Source organism: Neolamprologus brichardi, chromosome 7 (genome assembly GCF_056152115.1).
Source record: "Neolamprologus brichardi isolate AB-2024 chromosome 7, ASM5615211v1, whole genome shotgun sequence".
In the NCBI taxonomy this organism is placed as follows: Eukaryota; Metazoa; Chordata; class Actinopteri; order Cichliformes; family Cichlidae; genus Neolamprologus; species Neolamprologus brichardi.
Window position 1 is genome coordinate 54,656,139 of NC_142110.1, and position 25,485 is coordinate 54,681,623.

General features: G+C 41.2%; 1 protein-coding gene across 3 annotated transcripts; it reads left to right on the forward strand.

The window, feature by feature from the left end:
* Positions 1 to 4,812: 4,812 nt before the first annotated feature.
* Positions 4,813 to 25,485, forward strand: pik3r1 (phosphoinositide-3-kinase, regulatory subunit 1 (alpha)). 3 transcript variants are annotated; one of them, XM_006796884.3, is made up of 15 exons: positions 4,813 to 5,056; positions 6,097 to 6,731; positions 15,132 to 15,224; positions 15,314 to 15,388; positions 15,596 to 15,727; positions 16,399 to 16,600; positions 16,912 to 16,994; positions 21,259 to 21,460; positions 21,556 to 21,736; positions 21,840 to 21,965; positions 22,050 to 22,192; positions 22,282 to 22,458; positions 22,573 to 22,647; positions 22,734 to 22,904; positions 23,058 to 25,485. In XM_006796884.3, exons 2-15 carry the CDS (start codon positions 6,392 to 6,394, stop codon positions 23,245 to 23,247), a joined length of 2,190 nt encoding a protein of 729 aa, XP_006796947.2. In that variant the 5' UTR covers positions 4,813 to 5,056; positions 6,097 to 6,391; the 3' UTR covers positions 23,248 to 25,485. The 3 variants fall into 3 exon arrangements, with proteins under 3 accessions (XP_006796947.2, XP_035766240.2, XP_006796948.1); XM_035910347.2 differs by having other exon boundaries at positions 4,837 to 4,853; XM_006796885.3 differs by lacking the exons at positions 4,813 to 5,056; positions 6,097 to 6,731; positions 15,132 to 15,224; ... (2 more) ...; positions 16,399 to 16,600; positions 16,912 to 16,994 and adding an exon at positions 18,435 to 19,052.

Sequence of the window (25,485 nt, forward strand, 5' to 3'; positions counted from 1 at the left end):
TTTCGAAGGACACCAGGAAAAGAATTGTAGACCTGCACCAGACTGGGAAGAGTGAATCTACAATAGGCAAGCAGCTTGGTGTGAAAAAATCAACTGTGGGAGCAATCATCAGAAAATGGAAGACATACAAGACCACTGATAATCTCCCTCGATCTGGGGCTCCACGCAAGATCTCATCCCGTGGGGTCAAAATGATCATGAGAACGGTGAGCAAAGATCCCAGAACCACACGGGGGGACCTGGTGAATGACCTGCAGAGAGCTGGGACCAAAGTAACAAAGGTCATCATCAGTAACACACTACAATGGCAGGGAATCAAATCCCGCAGTGCCAGACGTGTTCCGCTGCTGAAGCCAGTGCATGTCCAGGCCCGTCTGAAGTTTGCCAGAGAGCACATGGATGATACAGCAGAGGATTGGGAGAATGTCATGTGGTCAGATGAAACCAAAGTAGAACTTTTTGGTATAAACTCAACTCGTCGTGTTTGGAGGAAGAAGAATACTGAGTTGCATCCCAAGAACACCATACCTACTGTGAAGCATGGGGGTGGAAACATCATGCTATGGGGCTGTTTTTCTGCCAAGGGGACAGGACGACTGATCCGTGTTAAGGACAGAATGAATGGGGCCAAGTATCGTGAGATTTTGAGCCAAAACCTCCTTCCATCAGTGAGAACTTTGAAGATGAAACGAGGCTGGGTCTTCCAACATGACAATGATCCAAAACACACCGCCCGGGCAACAAAGGAGTGGCTTCGTAAGAAGCATTTGAAAGTCCTGGAGTGGCCTAGCCAGTCTCCAGACCTCAACCCCATAGAAAATCTGTGGCGGGAGTTGAAAGTCCGTGTTGCTCGGCGACAGCCCCAAAACATCACTGCTCTTGAGAAGATCTGCATGGAGGAATGGGCCAAAATACCAGCTACTGTGTGTGCAAACCTGGTAAAGACCTATAGTAAACGTTTGACCTCTGTTATTGCCAACAAAGGTTATGTTACAAAGTATTGAGTTGTATTTTTGTTATTGACCAAATACTTATTTTCCACCCTGATTTACGAATAAATTCTTTACAAATCCTACCATGTGAATTCATGGATTTTTTTTTCACATTCTGTCTCTCACAGTTGAAGTGTACCTCTGGTGCAAATTACTGACCTCTGTCATCATTTTAAGTGGGGGAACTTGCACAATCGGTGGCTGACTAAATACTTTTTTGCCCCACTGTAGCTTATGAATGGAAATCGAAAATTATGTCTTCCTTTAAGTGTGAAATTAGATAATCTTCACTACATTTGGAAGTTCCAGTTAGTAGCTAATTAGTTTAACATTAAGAGTAAACAAACACACAAAAATACCTAGGCTTCCATCCGCCCTTTAAATTTTTACGCTAAATTAAGCGGAGGTTAGAAGGGGGTTATGAGAAGCATGCTATGTAACTGAGGCTTCAGTAGAATTTCTAGATATTATAATTTATATTTATATACTGTAAAGTGCATAGCTGGACTGGCCATCGGGCATACAGGTGTTGTGCCAAAGTACTGTAGGTATCCCCGACAGAATTTGTTTCCCTTGTGCTGGGAGCACGCAGGAAGTACTGATGTTTTCATTTTGTGAAAAAAGTGAAAAATTAGTATCATTACATTACCATTCAGTTTGAGGGTTACAACAGAAAATTATATATTTATTGCTCACGGGGTATCAGATGGTATTATTTTAACAAACCATTAACATTTTGGCTGATAACTATTTTTATTCTCCTGTAACTTTACTATATAAAGAGCTAAATCCTCCAAAGTTTCAGTAGTAATGCGTCATAATAAGAAGTGTTTGTGAACTAAAAATCAGCAATGTGGGATACTGTTTGTCCATGATTTGGACAGGGGGAACAAATTGTGGCAGGATCAGCCTGATATTATTTGTGTCCCACTACAACTCCGTTGTATAAAGAGCTAACATCTCAAAAATGTCAGGAGTAGTTAGTCATTAGAAGTGTTTGTAAACTAAAAATCAACAATGTGGGATACTGTTTGTCCGTGATTTGGACAGTCCAGTGTGTGCTCCCGACGCAGGGGAAACAAATTCTGTCGGGGATACCTAGTTTGGCACGACACCGGTCTGAGTGTCAGGTGAACTGAACTTCAGGTAAGAAGTTATGACTGCAGTCTATCTGGGTCAGATAGAAACCAAGTTTAGGTGGAGTTTATTTTCGTTGTGCTGACTTTTTACACTCAGTTACAATAACTCGTACTGCCTACTGCCTACTACTGCTACTTAAATCATGAAACTGATCAATGATCAGCTGATCGGCTTTTCTCTCTTGTTTGTTTATCGCCCACTTTGCGCCAGAAAGCAGAAACCAGCTGATGTCGCCTTAAACAACAGCAGCACGTTTAAGCTTGATCAGCTGTTGTTAGAATTTATTTAATATTAATTTCTAGTATCAGCTGATGTTTTCTGGAGCCACAGCTGTAAAAGCTGCTGGTCCTGATATTGGTTTGTATATCTGGTGAGAGGGAAACATGAAGATGAAACCAGGAGATGTCCTTACTGAATCATCAGAGCTGAACAGGTGATGGAGAAACAGGTTTACTTTTTAGGTCACATGAATGAGTTGAAGGGAAGTTATGAACTGTTTCTGAGAGAAAGAAATACTTTTCTTTCTTATTCTCATTTAAAATGTCTTGCTTTTATTAAATAATTATCTGGATCTTACAACCAAAGTTTCTATCTGACGTAAAATGTATAGAAATCATACATATACCAACAAGACAGCGTGCATCACTGTCACATCAGCCTTTGTTTTCATTCAAAGGCTTTATGGCTTTAATACCTGGTGGGCCGGTCTCTAGTCAAAATGCCCGGGCCGATTTTTTGTCCCAGTCCAGCCCTGGTAAGTTTCTCTCATATATTTTTAACTGTTCAAAGGATACAATATAAATGCACAATATTCAAAGCAGAACCGATCAAGTTCACAATAATTACCTAGTATTCAGTATCCATTTAAAGAGCAGGTTGTCATGAATAATACAGAGGGTTTGTATTCTGAGCTTCTGAGCTTTGCATAAAGGGAAAACAGTCCCTAAAAAGCGGAAAAGATCAACAGTGGGTCAAACTAGATGCAAATGATGATGGTGATGACAAGCTGGAAAAAGATAAGCTTTTGTTTTATGCTGGTTGTAACAAATGGCTGCCACACCCTGATCCTGAGCTTCTTCCTGTTTAAAGAGAGTTTTTCTTTCCCACTGTCACCAAGTGTTTGCTCATAGGGGGTCATCTGATTGTTGGGGTTTTCTATACATTATTGTTACGTCTTTACAATATGAAGCGCTTTAAGGCAAATTTTGTTGTTGTAATTTGATATTGTACAAATAAAACTAAATTGAACTGAATTAAAAGTTGAACAAATGAAATATCAGCAGATTGTAATGACAGGCAAGTATTCCCTGTAAAAAAGGAAACACAAAGTTTAAAGGCTTAAATTCTAACTATGTATTTACTAAAACATGGTTGCTAAATTTACACTTCCACTTGCTTTTTGTGGCAGTGAAGAACATATAATGAATAACTACTCATTCAGAGCAAACACCACTTGGCATGTTTGTGTGATATTCTGCTGCATAAACAAGCCAATAAGCCATAAGGCATTTATGGGAAGCATGAAATCCACATTTGCATGGTTTACTCTTAATTTTTCTGTTGGGAAAATATCAACAAGTTCCAGTCCAGCAACTGTGCTATGGCAGAGGTGTAGTTTGATTATCTGCAGGGGGAGCAGATGGGTCACCAGAGCCTGACTATTTAATCAGGGGATGAGGTGTGGTGCTGGCACAGTGAGGGATTATATGGTCTGGTGGTTCAAATATTCATTTCTGTCATCTGCAGCAGAAATATAAAACCCATCTTTAATATTCAGTGGACACAGGTTAGTTAATTTTGCATTGAAAAGGAAGAAATCTACATTTCCTGTTAGTGTTGTAATAGTGGACTGGAATTTTTTACTTTTAAAGCTTGTTTTTTGCATGTTAATATGACTCAAGGAAAGATGTCAAAAAGATGTCAATCAGCAGCTTGAATTTCCGAGTTACTGTTAGTTTCAACACCATCAACTCCTGATTTCTACACTACTTCCTCTTTTCTGAGTGGTCATAGCCCCTGATGTCTGTGTGACAGTGGAAACACTTACAGAACCCAGCCCTGCACAAAGCTGCTTACAGTCTCTTTTTAGCGCAATCGGGACAGTAGGGTTTATGCTTGATAAGGGATTTCTTTCCCTGCCATAATTAGGCCACCCACATTCACAGTCATGTGTTTCTGATGGTGACTGAGATTATGGGACCTTCCATTCTGAGGAGATATCATGATTTATAGAAACAAAAAAGTGAAACTATGGTGACTCTACCACATACCAATTATATCTTTCAGTGGATATCAGTTTTCAGGTTCAAGATGTGGATTAAAAATAAGACAATAAAGAATATAGCCAGCCCAATATATTTTTGCTCTTTTATGCTTTAGTTTCACACTGTTTTAGTGTGCATGATTTAAAATCATAAAGCTCTGGAAATAATATGCTAGATGTTTAATTTCACCAGCCAACAGAACATAGGTAACGGTAGGACTGCGTGCAAAAGTTATGTAATTTCCACAGGTGTTTCAAGTTGCAAGAGTATACAGAGAGGGGAGTGCCCACCACAGCAGGAATACGATTGGATAGATTATGAGGCGTTTTTGATTGACAGAAAGATGGACCAATGAGATGCCGCTCTGTGCTTGCCCCCTTGTTGGCCGTAGAGGCGACGTTCAAGGGAACATTTGTTCTGGATGGTGAAGCTGTACCGTCACGTCGGCAGGGTGTAGGTCGTAACATTTTGTTCTTCTCATTAAATCGGATTTAAAGTCGAGCCGAGAGTTTTTCTTTTTCAACCGTGCGCGTAAGAGATCCACCAACGGCTGCAATTAAATCCTCGCACACCGCAAATCTTAAGCTTAATAACGAATTGGAAGTGTTTAAGTGTGGAAGAAAGAGGGCTCGTTGCATTCGTCTGCGGATCCGTGTACGAGTAAGTTGTTGCTCTCCAGTGTTTTTAACCTCGCTACAAAGAATTTATTTCTTATGAAGTTAGAATTAAAGCGTGTTCTTGTTAAGTACTTACATTTTGTTGAGTTATTTAAAACTACTTAAACCGACTCATCATCATCCTCGGTTTAACATGCACTCCTCTTTTCATTAAAGTTTTTTTTTCCAATTCCCTGTTCTGCTAACTTTTTCGTTACAACTCTAACCTTGCTAATAGCCTAAGCTATCTGATTCTGGTTTTAAATAGAGACGTTTAGTAAACCCTTATCCTGTTTTCCCCTAGCTGATAGCTAATTAGGTGGTGGTTTAGTTTAGCAGCAGGCTGATGTTGGCTAGCTAACTTAGCTGACTACTCCCCCGACATTTTTGCAGCGGCTGTAAAGTTGCACCGCAGGGCTGTAAAGCCGCCAGCAGAATAAACTGGACCCATACATGCGTTTTTAAACGCACAAATTCGCTCCCTGCGCGTTTTAAAACTCTAAACCTATGAGTAAGGGTGATATTTATTTATATAACTCTGTCGGCATTAGAATAAAGCTGTCAAGTATAATGCTAACGCTAGCCCACTATATGTTGGCAGGGCAGCAGAGAAGTCGATTTCAGTGTGCCAGAAACTGTAAATGTTCCAATAAAACTACACTGTCATCAATATGGAGTCTACTCTAAAGTAAATTATTTACTTTTTAATAGTTATTTTGTTGGCAGCTGATTTAAAAAAAAATAAAATAAAATAAAAAATACTGAGTGGGTCAGTGATGACACGCATTAGAACTGTTGCAGACATGATTTGGAAGCCATGTGGCAAAGTAGGGCCACAAATGCATTATGGCGTATCCTTATAAAAGTGTGCATTTTAAATGTATTTACTGTATACTGTGGGCCTACTGTGAGAAGTTGCAGACTTCTACAGTATTTATATTGTAAAATCTTGGCATAACATATTTTGTTCACATTGGGCATTGTAAGGAGCCCATCATAGTCTTGTGCTGCCTGTTGTAAATGCTCTTTCCTCTCATCTTACAGGTCTGGGCAGCATTATCAAGATCACGGCTGCAGGCCATTTACTGATGGGTACATACTGCGAGGCAACACACCAAGAGAGCTGCAAATTATTCGCGAGAGACGGGAACTGTGAAAGAATGAAGACAAGCTAGAGACTGTTTTCACTGTAAAATCATAAATTGTAGCTTTGTTGGAACAACAGCCATTTCAACCAGCAAATGAGTAGCTGGGCTTAAGTTACTCAGAAAAAAAACCCCTTAAAAATAACAAGACTGGTACAGACTCATCTTTACAAGTGAACTTTAAACAAACAAATATGAGTGCTGAAGGGTATCAGTACAGAGCACTTTATGATTATAAAAAAGAGAGGGAGGAGGACATTGATCTGCATGTTGGGGATATATTGTTGGTAAGCAAAGGAGAGCTGGTGGCTCTTGGGGTCACCGATGGCCTGGAGCAGCGGCCAGATGAGATTGGCTGGTTGCCAGGCTTTAACGAGACCACTCAGGAAAAAGGGGACTTTCCTGGCACCTATGTAGAGTACATTGGGAAGAAATGGATCTCTCCCCCTACACCCAAGCCAAGGCCCCTGAGACCCTTACCTGTAGCTCCAGCCTCCTCCTTCAAGTCAGAGATGGACTCGGACTCAGAACAAGGTGAGTTTAAACAAGAACTGTTAAACCATGTTTATTGGTATCAAATTCATGGGTGTTCTCCTTTATCTCAAAGTTCTGAAGGGATTTTTTTCTGGATTACCAGCATAATACACGGCAGTGTGATCTCGGTACGAAAAAGGGGACACATGCATGAGCTATCTGTATATCTTGCTAGTTTAAGCTACAATAGTTTTCATAATCTGTCTTGACATTATTATTAATTGTGACAATTTGAATGTATTAAAATCCTGAGGGTGTAAACTGATGTTAGCAATATTAAACACCCCCCCCCCCCAAACTGTTATGTCGCTTTGTGCATTCTCTGGTAGTCCACTGACACAGACAACTAGTTAAGTGTTAAAGTAAAACCTTAGCAAGTCAGAGTTGTGAATCTGTTATCAGCAGGATGCTGATGCTGCAAAACAGGGTTTTGTTTAACAACTCTGCCTGGTGCGGTACAGCTGCACTGAATGTGAACCATGCTCAGTCCCAGAGGACACGGGCTCTGGTGTTTATGCTGGATATAGTACACCAGAGCATTTTCTGCAAGCCATATGTTACCAGCCGAGATCATCCATTTTTGTCCTCAAACTGCATCTTAAGGGAATGCAATTTGCGTACCAGTGTGGAGAAGCCTGTGTAGCTCAGTGTATACACTGGTAGCAGGGGAGCAGTTAAGCTAGCTCAAGCAAAACTGATCGATTGTGTCATCATTTAAACTATAATTTACTTTACTTTTTTTTTTAAGCAATGTAACCAATCATTTTCTGATCTTATTTTAAACACCTTGTTAAATCTCTAAAAATATCAATCACATATTACTAACATCACAGAATATCTAAGTTATAGCTGAAATATTTTGGTGGGGGGGATATCTCCATATGTTTTTTTATTTTATTTTTATTTATTTTTTTTGTGGGTAAAAAAAAAATTATTTCGAGATGTTTGCAGTTCAAAATGACCCTTTGAAATGTGAGTCAGTGTTACAGCTCAGGCCGCAACTATGAACTGCAGTTAAAACTCGTCTTTTTAAAGACTCTGTGGCTTGTGTTAATGTGCACTTGAAGCTTTTTGCTCACCTAAAGAGCAGCTGTAGTCGCCAGGTTTCTAGTTTTTAGGCCATTTGTGGTGCTATTGTGAAATTCTTTGCTGTGGTCTACAGTGCGAATGAGGAGCTGTTTTTCTTGTTTTTTCTGGGGGGTTTTTTCGGGTTTTTTTTTTTTGTTTTGTTAAAAAAGGGGCATATGTTGAATGGATGTGTTGTGGTTGAGTGGCAGCACTGCCAAGTGTAAATGTAGCACTGAGAGAAGAAAAGTTGCTGTGTCCTGGGTGGTGGTGTGAGCTGGGTGGGGGGGGGGAGGGAGAAAGGGCCCAGAGTTGTGGGTAAAAGGGGAAGAGAGTCCCTGTGCTAGTTTCAGGATGGGTGCATGAGGATCAGGGCTGAAGTGGAGCTGGGGGCTTGGCAGAGGGGCTGCAGCTGGGATTGGAGTAGGTTGCGGGCTTTGGGAGGAGCTTGGGATCTGCATGCTCAAGGGGGCTTTGAAGAGGGTCTTGTGCTCGGAGTGTTTGTGATTTATTGCCCACCACCAAGGGATCCTGCTCCCTTCCTCCTACTCGAGATTTTTTTTCTCCTTCTTCCTCCTTTTTTTTCTTTTCTTTTTTTTTTTTTTAATGTTTTGATAGCTCCTACCATCAGCTCTGGTCCCAGGAAAAGGGTGGAGAATGGAGGGCTTGGAAAGGGGCCTCTCCTCCCTTAGCCACAGGGGGGGTTTACATGAGTGCAGCAGATGTGGAGAGGGAAAGAGAGAGACTAAAGGGCTGGGCTGGGAAACTATTAGTCCTCATTCCAGCGCTCAGCCTTTCTTTTTCTTAAAAAAATAAAAAATAAACATTAAAGTGTTGCTCCTTTTACTAGGCCTCTCAGTTAACTGAATATACATGTGTAGTGCTGCCAAGCAGAAGGAACTTGGAAAGCAAATAACCAGCTCAGAGCTCCATTTGCTTATTTGATTTAATTTAAAAAATCCACAGTTGGTTCCCAAACTGAAATTCTCAAAGTTTAAAAACTTCTCGCACCTTTCACGTCTAGTATGTATCTTTTAATGGTGAAAAAGAAGTAACTGAGGTGGAATTTCAAATAAGCTAACTGAGTCAGAGTAGTACTAAAAGAAAAAATACAAGTAGCTACTTTTAGTCTGTAGCCAATTGTGTAATTCCTGATGCCCAACAAGCACGTTGCATGTTAAAATTGTTTAGACAGCGACTATGTTATGGCCTAATATTAACCTCGGCGTTTTCAGTGTGTAATTACTTTATTTTTCTCCTCCCATCTGTTGGCCAGCATGAGCATTTTTTTTCCCCTCTTTTCCCAATTCATACTTAGATAAGTATGAATAACCGGTTGTTGCTCTGCACGCTATCACAAGGTACAGCCTACACGCTCGGTCTTGTTTAAGGATATATTTGATGGCATCGGGCTGTGTTCCCCTGCTTGTCTGAGCCTTATCAGTATGTTTGAAGTTTTCATGTGCACATTATGGTACGTGGGATTTATCCAAAAAAAAAAAAAAGCAGTGAAATGTTTTATAGCTTTCTGCTAAATATGCCTCCTGGTGTGTATGCAGACTTTTTTGGTTACCAAAAAATGAAATGTGGATTTTATAACTAGTAATGGATGTACTTAATGGAGCATCTGTGCTGGCTACTGGAAGGCTGAGTGCAGCCTGTACAGAGGAGACGTTTCAGGGAGAGCACTCTGCATAGCTGGAGTTTGAGATAATGCAGCTCTCCTTCTCGGGGCCTCTTTAGCACTCAGGCTGACATCTGCTAGATTGAATACACTTTCTGTTGGTAGTGTCATTTTTTTAGCTTCCCCCCCCCCCCGCTAAGAGCTCACTTTTCTCTTAAATTATACATGTAATGACTTTGGCGTAGGTTTCAAATTGGCATACTCTTTTCATTTGTCCAGAGAACAGTCACAGTTTGTTAAATCCATCCAAGTCAGCAGCAGAATAAGCACAGCAGAAGTTTATCGTGTGATAGTTTGCTCTGATGTAGTGTTCCTCTGTGGGACTAAAGGCAGCTGGGGCCAGGAATTTGGTGGTTGGGGGTACGTACAGACTGCATAGTGGACTGATTTGTACCTTTGTGATGAATCTGTATTGTGCTAAGTGCTGATTGCTGTAACTCGACGCACAATACAACTATACAACAAATGGGTGGAGGATGAATAGCACCCTAGCGATTGCTCTGTGCTGTCATTGTTATCAGTGGACAAGCTGCTGGCAAAAGGAAATATATTTGACTTTTGTACTAGGTGGAATATTAGTATGTTTAGAAGCTGTTGAGAGGAGAGAAAAAAAAAAAGCTTTAGTCAGAGGTGAGAAGCGTGTCAGTGACAAATCCAGTGCCTGTGAATCTCAGACTTGAGCTGGATTTAAATATATTATGACTTGTCATAGTTTCCAGAATGGGGAGGGGCGCCTTGTCACATGCAGTGTGTTTAAAGCAGCCCACGTGACAAAGGAAATTTGCATTCACATCATTAAATTGCAGATATAATAAAATTTAGTTTTGACTGTCCTTAAAGAAAGGGGGTTTGTTAGTTTTGTGTTTTTGTTTGTTTTAGCATCCCGATTCAAACCCAAGATGGCAAAGTTGTTTTTCCCCTCACATTTTTAGTTTTTCCATTTGTCATCAGTTTACTATTGAGCAGTCCCTTCATTTTAAAGTTTAGTCTGTATTAACCAGCTACCCTTTCCCATCTAGTGTTCATCAATTTTTTTTCTTGTAGCCTTCTCCATGGATGGTTTGTATTGTAAACTGATATATGATGCAGAGACAAATAATGTAGTAGCTTCAATAACTGTTTGCATTTAATTTTTCCTCTGGTTGGTTTAAAATGTAAAGTTAAGAGGAATTTCAAGCATTGCTTAAAACTGTTAAACTGCTTTAAATAACAGTGACGTTGGGGGGGGGGGGGGGGGGGGGGGGGGGGGGGAGAATGGTGACCTGTTCTTAATCTCTGTGGATGTGCCAGACATGACATTTATTTTTTTTTCCCCTTCTGTCTGCCTCAGAGAATGTCAGACTGAGGTTATAGACACTACAGTTAAGGGGACAACTCTGCTGCTGCTCAGTATATGACAGGGAAAAAGACTAGGACTCAAAAAATAACAGATTTATTAAAAAAAAAAAAAAGTCTGTGTTTAAGCAAGGGAGACTTGTGTGCATCAAAGTGTGCATAACTGTTTTATTGCGTGAGGCCGTTCAGAGGCTGAAGTCTGAATTGCCAAATCTTCTTTACGGGAGTCGGAGCATGTCTGCTAGCAGGATTAAGAAATGGAGCAAGCAAATAAGGCAGGGAGAAGCAGACAGACAGACTCGGTGCAATTAAACAAAGGTGAGATTGGAGAGTAACACAATTTCATTAGTGCCAGGAAAGTTGTGTGTGTGGTGTGCGGGCAGCTCTTCTGCACTGGAGATGTTGCATTGCATTAAGGAGTGGACACAATAAATCATCTCCTCCATTCAGTTATATCTGTCCTGGAAGTATGTTTGCATTGTTTTGCATCAGAAGTCCCGGTCACTTCTGTTAAGGCAAGAATTGCTATATTTGTGTTTTCCCTCCTGTGCCTCTTAATGTGTCATCAGAAAAAGAGCCTTTGCAGTTGCATATCTCAAAACTATTGCGGTTAAGCAGCGATCATGATATGCCCCACTTTCGTACTATTAGAGGTGCAAGACTAAGATGACCTCTTCTTGGAAACGCTCAAGGCCAACTTGGTGAAGTTCTTGAATAAGTCATTTGCCAACCAACAAAAATAATTTGATTATGATAGTTATGGTCCCTGGTGACATTTGGCTTTTGCATCAGAACAAACAAAAATAAAAAGTTTTAGTTCTGTTTTGATTTGACCTTTTGATAACTTAAATATATTCTCAAATTAAATAATATACTGTAGCTGTGGTTTTAATAAATCCGTGCACTATTACAAGCTAGTTCACATTGAAAGTGGCTAATCTTTGAATGAAGACATTGTTTAATCATCCATTTTTACTTTATAATTTAAAGTGGGGCAGTAGTGCAGGTTGTACAATTGTGCTCAAGCCATTTAAGTTATCAGATTTGGAGTTGGTTTATTTTAATATGATGTGAGAGGCTTCATTGGTTCTTAAATTTGATCTCGCATTAGGAAACTGGCTGCTTGCGTTACTTTTGCGATTCACTGATGCTCTGTGCTTCATAGGGTTAATTGCCAAGCTGTAGCAACAGTCTCCTCATTGGCTGTTACTTTGCTTTTGCACTTCATCTTCCAGCCTGCAGGAGGAGACATTGCCTGCCCTTTTTCCTAATTCAGCTCAGGGCTTCACTATTCAGCACAGTCATGCTCAGACATGTTAGTGCTGCCCATGCCAACAGAAAATCCAGAGAATTTGGCATTGCAAAGGTTTTAGGTTTTGGTAATACTATAAACTAGCTGCACCTAGTCTTACTAAATGCTACTGTAGAGACAAACAACTTTGAATTTATTTTGTACATTTTGCACAATTTTTACTTTAAAATGTGTTAGGTGGTGATCTATCACCAATGTGCCTTGGCTAGACCTTTTTTCCAGACGAGAAGAAATGTATAGGCTTAAAACGTTGGTTGCCTGAGCAGGCCTTCTAAATTTATCCAAAGTGAGCGCTATCTTTAGTGCACTGGTAGTGCCCCAGCTCTGTTCTGCCCAGTCCTTTCAGCTCAGACGTGCCGTTTGAACCGGACAGATTGTTCCCCACACCACAGCAGAACAAGTGGCAGCTGCATCAACTTCCTCAACCTGCGGTTGTCTAACTGACTACTGACGGGCTGAGGCCTTGGGGGATATCATGAGGTCTGCCAAACATGCAGACGTGTAGAGGCACGTCCAAGGGGCCTCTGTCTCCATACCCTAGTTACCACAGAAACCAGCTTCTATTCAAGTCTTGGAGAGAGTCTGAGGAAGTGTAGCCAGTCAGCTGTTGTAAATGCAGAAAAATGCCAGCACATTGTGTTAATAGTGCAGTAATGCTACTGTAAAACATAGAGGGCCCTGTTTGTTTAATAGGATTAAAATTACCTTTCCAGAGAGAGTTGGAGATTCAGTTTGCATAAGCTACAGTAAGGAGTTTTGCAGAACCTGCATTCATCTTGTGCCATTATTACAGTTAGGTATACCTATGTGCAGTAGAAAAGAAATGGATAACTTTTACTGTAGCCAATTTTTACTCATTACCAATTTTTACAAAGTTTTTCTAGAATTAATTTGCCTTCCATGAACACGTCAATTATAGGTTGGAGGTGGGCTTTTTTTTTCTTCTTCTTTCTTTTCCTTTCCCCTTTATGTTTCTGTGTTTTGGCCTGTATGGGCACGTTGAGCCTTGATCTCATGCCAAGGCATCTCAGAAATCATCACTGATACCTTGTAGCATTTCCGCCATATTTCTTCGGCTACTTGATACAATTCCATTGGTGCCGAAACTATCACATTGTCGACAGTACCAAGAAGCAACTCTATATCCTTCCTGACCCGTGTCCCTCAGAGGCTGACTGTGGTAGGAATAAATAGGCTGGAGGATCAGTTGGAAGATTCTCCTTGTTTTTTGGTTTGTTTCCAAGCTGTGCAGAAGTACGAGCAGCTGTTTGTATATCAATGTATTATTCATTTTCAAGTGTTTAGTGCTTTTTAGTCTAAGTAAATGTGTGAAAATTTGCTTGTTCCTTACACATATTTGTGATTTATTGTTTAAAAATTCCAGGCATCGTGCTGTCATGTGCTTTTTGAACATTGTGACAGCGGGTGGGTCGGTGTTCTAAATTTAACTTCAGGTTGTGAATTTGGTTTCTCAGAAAACCTTTTGGCTGTAGAAGGAAGATCGTGTTGGATATCTTGTCTGAGAGAAAGATTACATTTCCAAGGTGTGTGATGGCTGCACTGCATGTCTCGATCTCTATTTCAGGAAACTTTGCAAAGTCTGAGATGGAACACTAACTTCTGAGAAACCTTCCTCCCCCCTCCATTCCCTTTCAGTTTGTATTTCCAATAACATCTTCCAGATGACCAGTTGTCCAAAGTGGATTTTTGTGTGTTCTCTGGTTTGAAAGGCTTTACTAATACACGTACTTGACACACAACAAGGCAGCCTGGGTCCTGCCCTAGCCAGAGAATGTGGTTCAGAATTTATTATTTAACTGACTGAACCCTCTTTCATGCAAAAGGGTAGCTTTTCAATAACCCCTATGCGTCTATGTATTAGCCACACCAGTACTTGGCCTTTAATGCCTGATTCAAAAAAGTAATCACTTTTAGGTGGAAAGAAAAAAAAATGTTAAGAGAAAGGGTCCCATTCATAGTTTTGCAGCATTTTGAAACTGCAGACCTGATGTTGAACAGTTGAGCCTTTCATGAAAAAAGCCTTTTCAAAATATGCCTTGGCGAAGATTTTATTTAGATTTGCCAACTCCCCTCCTGCTTTCATGTCCACACCTGGGTGCAAAGTTCTGAAGGAAAAATAAGTTAAAAAAAAAAAAAAGAAGTCAGACCTGGCTTACCTCATATCACAGGATATTTGCTTAGTTCCTTGGTCTGCCAAACCATAGCTTCAGTGCTCAGCACCTCCTGTTGAAACAGCCTTTTATAAATACTCACATTTTACTTTTGAAGCCACTTCATTGGTCTTGTACCTGCTTCCTTTGAAGTTCTGAGGAGTCAAGAATCTAATCTGTCTTTGCTGGTGCAGATGAATGGCAGCCCCTTACCATTTAAGGTCACACGAACAGTCATCACAGGATTAACTGTATTTAACTGACTGGCCAGTTATCTTTATGTGGTTACACATAAACTATAGATACTTTTTTGATCTTACAAAGGGAATTCGTTGTGGTACAGTAGCATAAGAGTGAAAAATAGAACAATCTCCAAAAGGTGTAACTGAATTCTGCCGTGTGGGACTCAGTTTTGAAAGTAAAACCAGCCATTGTCAGCACTCACCTCAAAGAAATGAGCTTAATGAAATCCCCTTGAAACCGTGTCTGTTTTGTAAACGGCCAACAGCATAGGGCAACTGATTGTCTTGGTTGTGATTGTGTTGTTGTTTGATTTGGAAAGCATAGGTTGGATGTAGAAACATTTTCTCTTCTTGCTTTGCTGGCTTTTGTGTTTTGGGAAGGGCAGGGGTGCTAAAATGTAATTATTCAACTGTTATTAGCAAATTGTGTGGTGCCAGCATATTTATTAATTTGGTTCACAGGTATGACGCTGGATTTGTACTAAGCCTTGGTGGGAGGATTTTCACTCTGTTTACACAAACTGAAATTGCTTGTTTTATTTATTTTAAAAGATAAATTATTTTATTTTATTTTATTTTTTAAATCTTTAGGTTTCTGCTTGCCCGACTTGACGGAGCAGTTTTCCCTTCCAGAGATTGCTCCACCCATTTTGATCAAACTGCTGGAAGCAATTGAGATTAAAGGTGAGCTTGACTGAATCAATTTCATATTTTTGTTGGCATTTATTTGGCATGTTATGTTTCTACAGTATGTTTCATTAATTATTTTGTAGGTCTGGATAACCCCACATTATATAGAACATTTACCGCTGGTGCTGGACTTGAAGTCAGGCAGTATTTTGATTGTGGTAAGTAGCTCTTTTTATCATGTGTTTTATAAGCCTATATGAAGAGGAAGTCTGAGTGGAAAAAATGATTGGGGTGCATAAAAAAAGATTTCTAAGTGTGTGCATAACAGTCTGTTGGCCCAGAAGAGTCTGTGCTATAGTTAAACCTACGTTTCACTTTACTGAAGTGAGTTCAAGCGTGCGTCTTTGTGCCGTTCTGCATTTCAGACCCCCCATCTGCAGACTTAGATCACCTGGAGCTTCCAGTCCTGTGTGACGGTCTGCGTAGGTACTTGCAGGATCTTCCCCAACCCATCATCCCCACTGCAATATATGCTCAGATGGTTCACAGTGCTAAAGGTGAGAACAGAAGGTTCCCTCACAGTTTCAGTGGTCATTTGTTGACTGTACAGGTTGGCCTAAAGTGCTTACGTAATGTACTCGTGCCCTGTTGCTGAACATCATGTACTCATGAACACTAAACCACAAGACCTCATCAGTACCCATTGTGTCTGAGGACTTCTTTTTTTCTTTTTTTCTTTTTTTGTTTGTGTAAAATTAGCTTTTATTTTCTAAAACGTCTATGGGTCCTTTAAGAAAATAAGAAATATAAATCTATGTATTTATTTCTAATTGTGTATTTTAGCACATTTTCTTAACCTTTGTCTTGCTGTCTGTTGCAAGCAGAGGGGAAAAGAAGAAATTCTCAGTGTTATGCCGCGCTGCATTCTCTTGCTGTCACATGGCCAGAAACAGGATATCTGCGGTTAATAGGAACTAAAACAAGCCTGAAAGTTTATCTCTAGCATCTCTGAGCAGCCAATCACCTGCCAGTGTACCTTATGCTCATTGTCAACCACACAGTGTCTCTGTGGTTTTCAAGTCTTTATTGCACATGACTCCTTTTTCCATTTCTTTACTGTGTAAAGAGAGCTTTCATTTTGTGCTGCTTTTTAACTGCAGAAGACTTTAAAGTAGGGCACTTTATCTCCTGTCTTCCTGAACGTTTTGGCTATTCTCATTTTCAACAGAGGTGGTGAATCCTGAGGAATGTGCCCAGCTACTACGTCGCTTTGCCAGCGCCCCAGGCCGGCCTCCCCAGTACTGGCTGACTCTCCACTGTCTGCTAAGGCATTTTGCTAGAGTGTGCCAAAACGGTCCCAAGAACCTGCTCAGTGCCAGATCGCTGGGCGAGATCTTCAGCCCTGTGTTTTTCAGACAACAGGCCACCAGGTGGGTATTGGGAGTGTAAGGCTTATGCTGCATATTTTGGTTTGTAAAAGATAGGCACTCAGTCAGCAGACAGATAAGCATGCAGGCTTAGTCAAGAAATGGCAAGACATGCACTGCAGTGTATCACACATTCATGTGTTTTAGCTGTACACGGATGTAGGTTGGAGCCTTTCTGCTTACCAGCTGTGCTGCACAATTAAAGTAGCTAAGCCTGAATTGCTATCTGATTGAAAACCGCACAGAGCAGCAGTGACTGTCACCTTGGCTCTGAAACAAACTTTGTTTACCTTGCTTTTTTGTCCCCCTCACAGTTGTGAACCCAGTCTGGATTCTCACATCAAGATCATTGAGGTTCTGGTGACCAGTGAGTGGAGTGACAGTCAAGCTGCACCAGGTAATTGACTGCTGTATTTTTGCTCGATTTTTCACCCATCACAAAACTACTAAGTGCTGTTCCTACTACTGTGGGTGCTCAGGGCATGAAAGTAAACGGTTAAAAAAATGAATTCAGTTAAAAAGGAAAAGTAGATGGAAAGGATGGTTGTGCATTGCATTACTGATCTAACTGAAAGCTGTAAGGAACTTGTGCAGGATTTACATTGAAAGGAGAACATACATGTATGCTCTGCATTGACTGTGCACAGCACTGACTGAGACCTAAGCTATTAATAGCTTGAAGAGTAGGGTCGAGACTTAGTGCTGCTGCAGTTGTAGGGAACCACAAAGTACCCAGTGATTGGAAAGTTACTCATATTATGGCGCTAAAGCGAGTTGATTTTTTTAGCATGTGCTTATTAGTAGAAACAAGTGTTCTAAGTTGAGTCTTTGTGGAGTAGTTTGAATTAGGTCTGCTCAGTTTGTAAAGCATGAAAAGTTTTCTTTCTGAGCTAGCATATTTCCATGTTGCAGATAAATGCTTTTTTTATGCAATGAAATGGTATTATGTAAAAGGTTCTCACTGGAATTTAATGACTACAAAGTAGCAACTTGTGTTAGAACAGTATTTCTCTGTCTAGCTTTATTTTTGTCAGCCTCATGAATATGAAAATTAGGGAATTTGCATGTGATGTAAAATCTTCAGTAAGATTCTGGGTTGTTCTTGGAGCACATTTTTATTTATTTTTTCGTCTCTCCTCTGGCTTTTGCTGTTATGTAGCATGTGCCTCCAACGGTATAGATGACAGATTCGTGCAAGTCTGGTTTTGTTCATGTTACTGCAGTGGACTGCATACAGACAAAGCTGGTCTGGTGATTTGAGACAGCAGAGCATTGCATGGCAGTTCTGTTTTTACAGCTCTAGTTGGGAGCGGTGTCATTGGCTGGCCCAGAGGCCCAGCACTGACTGTGGCTGCTTAAACTTTTTATTACCTGTTAGGACTATTTATAACGCTCCTGTGCATGGTCTGCTCTCAGCTGTCAGTGATTTGCACCTGCAGGGAGCTCTTTGGCTGTAGGCTTGATGGATGGCTGACTGAATAGTCGGGCAGGCAAGAGAGAAACCCTGAAATGCTTTTTGTTGGTTCTGCACATACCCATAAAGACTGTACCCAGTGTAACACATGGCAATGTTTAGTCAGGCCAGACTGGTTTCAGTCACCTGTCTAATGCAAATAGTACGGGTAAATAACCTACTTTCTAAACACACATGTACGGAACATGCATGCATTTCTGTGAATGACCTGTATGCGCGCGTGTGTGTGCCTCCTCCCAGTTACTGCGTTCCTATTTTAAGTAAGCGACAAAAGGCCCACTTAGATTTGGTTGGCTGGAAAGTCGGCCTGCTCCACAGAGCACTTCTTGTTAACTCAGGGCTGCTTGTAGTTCTAGGGCCACTTGCCTCCCCCTTCAGTGGATGTCCACATGTCCTCCCTGTCTCAAAGTGCTCAACTCAGCAAATATTTGAAACTTTGCAAGTTAATCATAAGACTGCCCCCCTCCTTCCCCACCCCCAAGCCTCCGCCTCCGCCTTTACAAACAGAAAGAGGGAGTGACCAAAGAGCATAGAGAGACACACAAACCAACGCAGCTGGCACAAGTGGCTGCTTTCAGAACAGGCTGCATCGACACTGGAGCGGCTCCTGCTAATCATTAACTTTGTGACTACACGTGAGCAGGCCTCCGCCTCACAGGGCTCAGAAAGGGAAAGACAGAGAGACTCAGCCCTTTACCGCACCTTCAGCAGGAACTGAGCAGTCAGTCAGTGAGACAGTCGCATGCGGCACCTGCTTCACGTCGAGCGGATTACCTGGATTTCATTAAGAGGCACACAAAGCCGTGACCTTTTAAGAATTAAAACAGACCACGTCCATGTACTCACTGGTCTAAACTATGAAATGGAGCTTTACAGAAGGACTTGAAACTAACTCTGTTGGATTTACTTTATTGTTTGGGAATAAAAGAGAAGCTGCAAAGAAGAGAGAACTGATTCCTCGAGACATGCACAACTTGCAACGTAAGTTTGATGTTTCAGGTCTTGTCTTATAAAGGTGTCAAAAGTGGAACATTGTGTGTTCTGCTGCGTTTCCCTTCAGGGAACGAAATGGGCCACATGCGTAAGATTAAGACACAAATGTCACAGCTTAGAAAAGACAGAACAGGAATTATAGGTTTGTGTTTTAGTAAGACTTCAATCTTTGCTAGCAGCAAACTTGCCTCGGGCAACTGCTTATGAGTTATGGGCCATACTTGGAGAGTGCTCATGAACCTCTGCATTAAGATCAGACAAAAGAGGCTCTTGAACATTTAAGTAGTTTATAGCTATGGTGGACAATGGCTAGTTGATGTTAAAGTCTTTTTAAATCCACTGTTGTATCTTTGGGAATTTTTTTTTTTTTCTATCAAAGTGCGGTGGAACAGGTTTGTTCACTTAGGTCTTACTCAAACATTAAAACCTGTTCTTTTTTCCTCATTTGTAGTTGATGTGAACTATATAACTTAAGCGTCTAAAATTTCCACCAACTGTCCCTCAATTGAACTAAGGACAATGATTGCTTTCACTTGAATCTTCTACCTTTACCAAGAACTGGGGCTATTTTAATTTCACTCAGGAAATCAAGGGAGCTATCCCTGTCGTGCTGAGCGTCACGCTGTGGGATTACAGACGTATTTTGGAGCTCTGGGTGCCGCTGACCGGGCCAGGCATTATAATTTAGCTGCGTACGTGCTGCTGCAGCAGAGTAGGCTTTACGAGTGCCAGCAGTGGGACGGACTAAATGTCCGCACGACACTCGCGGGGAGGAGGGGCTGAGTAACCTGCAGGGGAGCAAGTGGACAAGCTGAACAGAGAGCGAGAGGATGACAGAGGAGAAGCATGGAACAGGGAGCAGGTCCTTTCTCTCTCCTCTGCTAGCAGAGAGATGCGGCGCGTTTGCTTTCGCAGATGGATGCACACCGGGACGCAGTGCTGGTTGATGCAGAGACGCAATCGTTTCAGTTATCTATTTAGAGTGTACTAAAAAGGCGACACTTTTACAATGACCTCATCGCTCACAGGAAATGAAAGATGCAGGAGCGGTTGGTGACAGACCCCCTGTGTGATTGGCTGTGGTAAGTGATGTAACACGTTACTGAGCAAGCTGCCCTTAATGGCTTTTCAAGTATTTGTTTAAGTGGCTGTAATAAAGTATTTGTGTGGAGCAGAGATGAGATTGGATCAGCGCAAGTTGTCTGTCTGTGGAGGTGTTTGGCTCTGGTTTTAGAAGCCTGGTTTCTTCACACGAGTTAGAAATTTCTAGTAATCTGGAGACAAAGTGTGATCAGGTTGGAAGGCAGGCAGTATGCAGAGAAGCGCTGTGGTCGGATTGGTAGGTTGCATTTGCGCAGAATGGAAACATTTGAAATCTATGTCACGGTTGTAGCTGTGTGCACAGTGCTTGTGGTTTCAGCGTGCAAAGTTCTGCAAGGTCCATTGCAGCAGGAGGGTTGTGAATGCAGTGGCAGCGAACAACGGCAGTGCAGATTTGTGGGGTTTAAAAATAGCCGACTGCCTTATCTCTGCTACTGGTAGCTTCACGGTGAGCTCCAGCTTTAAGAGTTTAATTGATTTACTGATGGTAGAAGAGAATCTGGTTATCCTGCGTTAAAGCGCAGCCTTTCCTGCTGGTAAAGGCTTAAAGGGTCATTAGGATTTCAGTCTGTCCTATTTTACTGTAAAATGTTGTGCAGCCATCTTTTTCTGCTGTTCTCTCCGCATTTTTTTTTTTTCCCTGCATGAAAAAGGTTTCACTGCTGCGTTAGGAGCTGGAAATATTTATAGATGGCTCCATTTCTTGAATGAAATTCATTCTCCCTGACTCACGCTTCAGTTCTCCTCCCACTGCCTCACCAATGCTGCCTCTCTGTTGGACATGGGAAGCCTTTTTTTTTTTTTCCCTTCCTTTCCCCACAACCCTATTCATGGAATAGAATACATGAGAGCGAGCATGTGTGCCTACATGTGCCTAAATTCAAAGAGCAAAGTTTTTTTAATTTTTAATTATTTACTTACAAGAAGATCAAGTAAACATTTTAAAGGCAGTGCAAGTGTTCCCCTAAAAGTCTGCCTTAAAATGTCCAGATCTCGAGCTCTGAGTCGGCTTTATTTTAACACAAACACTCATAAGCCTAATCGCATTGTAGTCGATTTATTTACGTTCTGTGTTCTCTGCCTTTTCCTGCAGCTCTACCTCCAAAGCCACCCAAGCCCACATCTGTGATTAACAACGGTATGAACAACAACATGGCGCTACAAGATGCTGAATGGTACTGGGGAGACATCTCAAGGGAGGAGGTCAATGAGAAACTGAGGGACACTGCAGATGGTACGTTTTTGGTGCGGGACGCCTCTACAAAAATGCACGGAGACTACACTCTGACTTTGAGGTAAGTGTCTTGTCCTCTGTTTCCTCAAATTGACTGTTTATCTATTTGTAGTTAGTGACCTGTTGGTTTAACCGCTGCTGCTGTTTCGTCTACAGGAAAGGAGGAAACAACAAGCTTATCAAGATATTCCATCGAGATGGCAAATATGGCTTCTCTGATCCACTAACCTTCAACTCAGTCGTCGAGCTCATCAACCACTATCGCAACGAGTCCCTGGCTCAGTACAACCCCAAGCTAGACGTCAAGCTGCTGTACCCCGTGTCTAAACACCAGCAGGTGAGGTGGCAGCTCAGTGCATCCCAGCAGAATTAAAACACCTGTGTGTTTAAAGCAGTTGAACCTCAACTTTTTCTGCATTTGACTGTGACTCTTTCTTCAGGATCAAGTGGTAAAAGAGGACAACATCGAAGCTGTGGGCAGGAAGCTCTGCGAGTACCACCAGCAATACCAAGAAAAGAACAAAGAGTACGACCGTCTCTATGAAGAGTACACCAGAACATCACAGGTGAGTACCATCCCACACCTAGCATCAAGAGTGTTACTGCAGTGTTTGTAGGTCAAGTGCTTAACACTGTGCTTCTGCTCGCAGGAAATCCAAATGAAAAGGACGGCGATAGAGGCTTTCAATGAAACTATCAAAATATTCGAGGAGCAATGCCAAACACAAGAGCGCTACAGCAAGGAGTATATTGAGAAATTCAGGAGAGAAGGCAATGAAAAAGAGATTCAGAGGTAAGAACAGACCACACTTTGTTGTGCATCAGCTGATAACAAAATGCTTGCTCTGCTCAGAACTCATCCTTTTTTTCCTCTCCTTCCAGGATCATGGGAAATTACGAGAAGTTGAAATCGAGGATTAGTGAAATAGTAGACAGCAAGCGCAGGCTGGAAGAAGACTTGAAGAAACAGGCAGCAGACTACAGGGAGATCGACAAGAGGATGAACAGCATCAAGCCTGACCTCATCCAGCTCCGCAAGACCAGAGACCAGTATCTCATGTAAGTGCAATGCCTGAACAGCATCCTGGCTACATCGGAAACTAGTCTTCCCTCTGAGGGAAATCAAAATTGGTCTGTCCTGCTTTCTAATGTCCATGACTTTTCTCTTTGTAGGTGGTTGACCCAGAAGGGAGTCAGGCAGAAAAAACTCAACGAGTGGCTGGGAATCAAGAACGAGAGCACAGAAGAGTAAGTTAGCGAGTGTCAATCATCCACTCGCTGGACAAAAAAATGTGCGTTTTTCATGACAACTTATATTTGTTTTGTGTTTTTAGTCAATATTCTATGGTGGACGATGATGAAGACCTTCCTCATCATGATGAGCGGACCTGGAAGCTGGGCAACATCAATCGATTACAGGCGGAGGCGATCCTCCAGGGCAAGAGAGACGGAACATTCCTGGTTCGAGACAGCAGCAAAGCGGGATGCTACGCCTGCAGTGTGGTGTATGTATCTGGCTATTACGTAGCAAAGAATTGTAGTTTTAGTGTTGAAATGTCTACCTGCTGTTACGGCTTCAGCCACCACTGAATGAACTAGTTTTAAAGTTGATGGAGACCATCACAGAGCAGGTTGTGACTCCTGTCCTCTCTTTGCAGTGTGGACGGCGAGGTGAAACACTGCGTCATCAACAAGACCCCCACAGGGTACGGCTTCGCTGAACCTTATAACCTGTACAACTCATTAAAAGAACTCGTTCTTCACTACCAGCACACGTCTTTGGTCCAGCACAATGACTCTCTGAATGTGACACTAGCGTACCCTGTGTACGCTCAACAGAGACGATGAGGACCCGGACGTATCCATATTGACGATTAAGGCCCCATGGAAGTTGGAGACATGTTTCGACCACCATGATTAAGGCTTCGATAGCCGGACTCGGACTTGAAGTTGGAGGAAAAGACACAACAAAGCCTGAAACATTTCAGTGACTTTGCCTAAACCATGAGCCTGAGGCGAGTCTGAATGTAGATTTTTTTTCCCTTTTTGCTTTTTGTGGGAGCACAGAATCGAGCGAACACTGCTGAACTCGCCCAGCGGAGGACATTTGAGGCCTTCTCCTTATGGTGCTTGTTTTTGTTTTGTTTTTTCCCCCTGTTCCCAAAAGCTTTACCAGCTGGATTATCAAATCGCAACAGAACTCACCGGCTACAAATTTTGTTTTTCCTTTTTCCCCTTCTTCCCCTGTTGTGTGTGTCTGTGTGCATGTGTGTGTGCGAGACTGTCCATGTGACCAAATCTCATAGAATCAGGAAACTCTGTGATATTGGAGGGCTGTGTAACACTTTGCTTGTATTAACTGTTCAGTAGCAGACCATGGATCAGCTGACAAATGTAGCAAAATGGCACTTTTTAAAAAACAAAACAAAGTTTCATTTTTTTAATTTTTTTTTTGTTTGAAAAAAAAAAGAAAAGAAACTCCTATGGACTTTTATTAGAAGAGCAGAGAGGACAAGTACCCACATTCTGCCTTCTCACTGATGAGCATTACAGTGCATACGTAAACTTGATTTGAACTGTGGGCAGGGAGAAACTATGAATGGACTATTCTTTCATGTACATATGTGAAAATGTGCAGTCATGACTCATACCAAAAAGGATTTGTTCCTCTTTAGTTGTATCCTGATCTGCTATGCAAACCTTTCTCCATTTTTATTTCAGAATTGTTTTATTCTGTTGCAAACCCACAATATAAGCTTGGTTTAGTGCTTGAAAAGTATTTTTTGTTCCTGTGTAAATATCCAAGAGGATATTTTGTCAAAATGCCAAGATACAGTTTAAAAAAAATGCTTATGATTTTTAAAGATGATAGAAACATACTTTATTATAAATTACTTTAACAACTGGTATACAGATGAAAGTTTTTTTTTTTTTTTGGCTTCAAACTAATGTTTTCTTCTCAGGCAGAGCCTTTTGAGTATTTGAGCTGCTTTAGTCACAAGTACTATTTCCGACAGAGCTAAGCCTACATGCAGTTCTTTGTTAAAACGGACAAAGAAGGTCAGGCTGATGGGATTGTACGACCCTTATCTACCATCACAGAAACAACAGTATAGATTTATTTTGTTATAAAATATATTTGTTCCCATATGAGAATATATCAAAGCAGACTGGTGTTTTCAACTGGTGGATATTGCTATTAAAGATCAATATGCATTGTACACTTACTATTTTTTCTGTATCAGAAAATCACTGTGTTTACATGGGTGGATCGGCTCATTTCAGATGGTAACATAATATTTCATAACCCCTAAAAGAAGGAAAACAAAGAGCCACGTGCTCTATTCCCACACCCTAAATTTGGCTTTTACAAGTCCACGATACAAGTGCGCCAGACCACGTAAACTATGACGTGAAAAATCACAAACTGTATTACTCACAATATATTTTGTAACCCTTCAACATGTCATCACAGCTGTCAGGTGAACCTGTTGAACGTATCTGTAGAAAACTAGTTGTAGAGACATTAACAGAATCTGATTTTGATAGTTTTCCCGTTTTTTGTTGGCGTGACACTTTACTTTAATTTCCATCTTGGACACAACTTGTTCTCTTGGGAACAGTCTACATGTACAAACCACGGAGGAAAGCTTAGTTTTAATTCACAATTTTCGTTATTTACACACAGACTAGTTTAACACATTTGACCAAATTACTCATTCACAACTTTAAATGTAACACATTTATAGGAATTGTCTTTTTCCTTTTTTCTTCCCCTCCCTTCCTCCAAAGCTGTTAACAGGTGTGTCTCATATTTGACATTTAGATCCTCAGCAGCTGCTGGCATGAACATTTTGATTCCCTTTGTCAATTTTTCTTAAGTTTGACAACATGCACCATTATTTCTTTACCCCATTTCTGGGTAGTATTGTTGTTTTTATTGTTGTCCTTTTTATTTGAAGCTCCTCTTTGGTGTTGGCGTCCCAAAAACGATTGGATTGAGATTGCCAGTGTTCCCCAGTTTTGCTTTGACTCTGTATTGGGCTTTGTTAAAAATGAAATAAAACTCTTCTTTTTACAAAACAA

Bases quoted from the DNA above. Each gene is read 5' to 3' on its own strand.
- pik3r1 (XM_006796884.3), top strand. From the start codon at position 6,392: ATGAGTGCTGAAGGGTATCAGTACAGAGCACTTTATGATTATAAAAAA. The intron at 16,995-21,258 runs GTAATTGACTGC...CTTTTCCTGCAG, and splicing joins TGACAGTCAAGCTGCACCAG to CTCTACCTCCAAAGCCACCC. The intron at 22,905-23,057 runs GTATGTATCTGG...CTCTCTTTGCAG, and splicing joins TGCTACGCCTGCAGTGTGGT to TGTGGACGGCGAGGTGAAAC.